Source organism: Crocodylus porosus, unplaced genomic scaffold (assembly GCF_001723895.1).
Source record: "Crocodylus porosus isolate Cpor-Errol unplaced genomic scaffold, CroPor_comp1, whole genome shotgun sequence".
NCBI classification, from domain to species: Eukaryota; Metazoa; Chordata; order Crocodylia; family Crocodylidae; genus Crocodylus; species Crocodylus porosus.
The window spans coordinates 10,880,968-10,882,210 of NW_017728943.1; the positions used below are offsets into that span (position 1 = coordinate 10,880,968).

At 49.2% G+C, this 1,243-nt stretch overlaps 1 protein-coding gene across 2 annotated transcripts in view; it reads right to left on the bottom strand.

Moving 5' to 3' along the window:
- The window catches only part of WDR3 (WD repeat domain 3), a 30,829-nt gene that overhangs the window by 23,677 nt on the left and 5,909 nt on the right, over window positions 1-1,243 (bottom strand). For both annotated transcript variants that reach the window (XM_019548670.1, XM_019548669.1), the window contains exon 6: window positions 717-827. In XM_019548670.1, coding sequence (XP_019404215.1) covers window positions 717-827 — 111 coding nt within the window. The remainder of the gene's footprint in view (window positions 1-716; window positions 828-1,243) is intronic.

Sequence of the window (1,243 nt, forward strand, 5' to 3'; positions counted from 1 at the left end):
TTTCCTGCCATGGCAGGGGGTCAGACTAGATGATCTGCTCAGGTCCCTTCCGACCCTAGAAACTATGAAACTATGGTCTTTGCCTTTCAGGTCAACATTCCATTGGCACCACAAGCCTTTCTAGACACCCATCACTGGCCACCCATGAGGCACTCCTTGGCAGGGGTCATCAGCAAACACCTGCAGGGTCTCTCTGGGGTCTCATTCTGTGGGTAATTGGAAAAAACTGAAGAGACTGTGCTTGAGGAAGAAAAGCCTTCCCTCACACAGTGTTAGAAACTGTATCATCAGGGCAGGGTTGGCACTGTGAAACAAGCAGCCTGGACAGCTGCCAGGTCAGCTATGCAAGCTGTGCTGTACAGGCAAGGGAGATACAAAACACTGTGGTTACAGACGTTTAAAAAAAAGGGGGGGGGCAGGGAGAAAGGGCTACTTTACTTTAAACTTGGTGCACTCCCACACTGAGCCTAATGCATGCCCAGAAGAGGCATCATGTTAGTTGGACTTGGCTCATCTGTATAGATCAGGCACTTTAGTGGGGCTTTTTTGGCATTTTTATCTAAGGCCGATTGCCAAAAAGCTCCAGTCTAAACAGACACTGTGGAGCTGAGTTGAATTAATGCGCTGCTTCTTCAGGTAAAGAATTTTTTTTTCTTAACATCTGTAAGGAGCTCATGTGAACCTGCTCCACTCAAGTAGTGGGGAAAGGCAATTACCTCCTCAGAGGCTTCATGTAGGTCCAAGGTCTCATCTATGCTGCAGGTCTCCTCTGCTCCAGCCAGAGAACCTTTGCTTTTCTTGGATTCTGGCTCCCCAGGGTCCTTCCCCTGTGCAAGACAGACAAAGGAGAGAGAAATACACTTACCATAAGAACCATACTTGTCTCCCCTATCTACATCCTCCCGTTTCTCCTAATCCATTTACCATTGTCACAGTTTTAACCCCAAGATGCTTCTGGGGAATCTCTAAGGTGAAAGCAGAGGTGCACCTACATGTTGGTCTGGTAGTGCATTGGCACTGATTTCAAGAAAACTGACTGTATTGGAAATTGGCCTGAAATGGTCGTGCATGTGCACACCTGCAGTGCAGCATGCAGGCAGCTAGGAGCACAGCCCAGCAGCTTGGAGAGCTGTGTACAGCTGATAAGTCTGTTGTGATGGAAGAGGAGGGGGAAGCAAAGGGGTGCTGGGGGGGCAGATCAACACCCCCCTATGATAAAGGAGTGGGGCTGGGGCAGGCACTA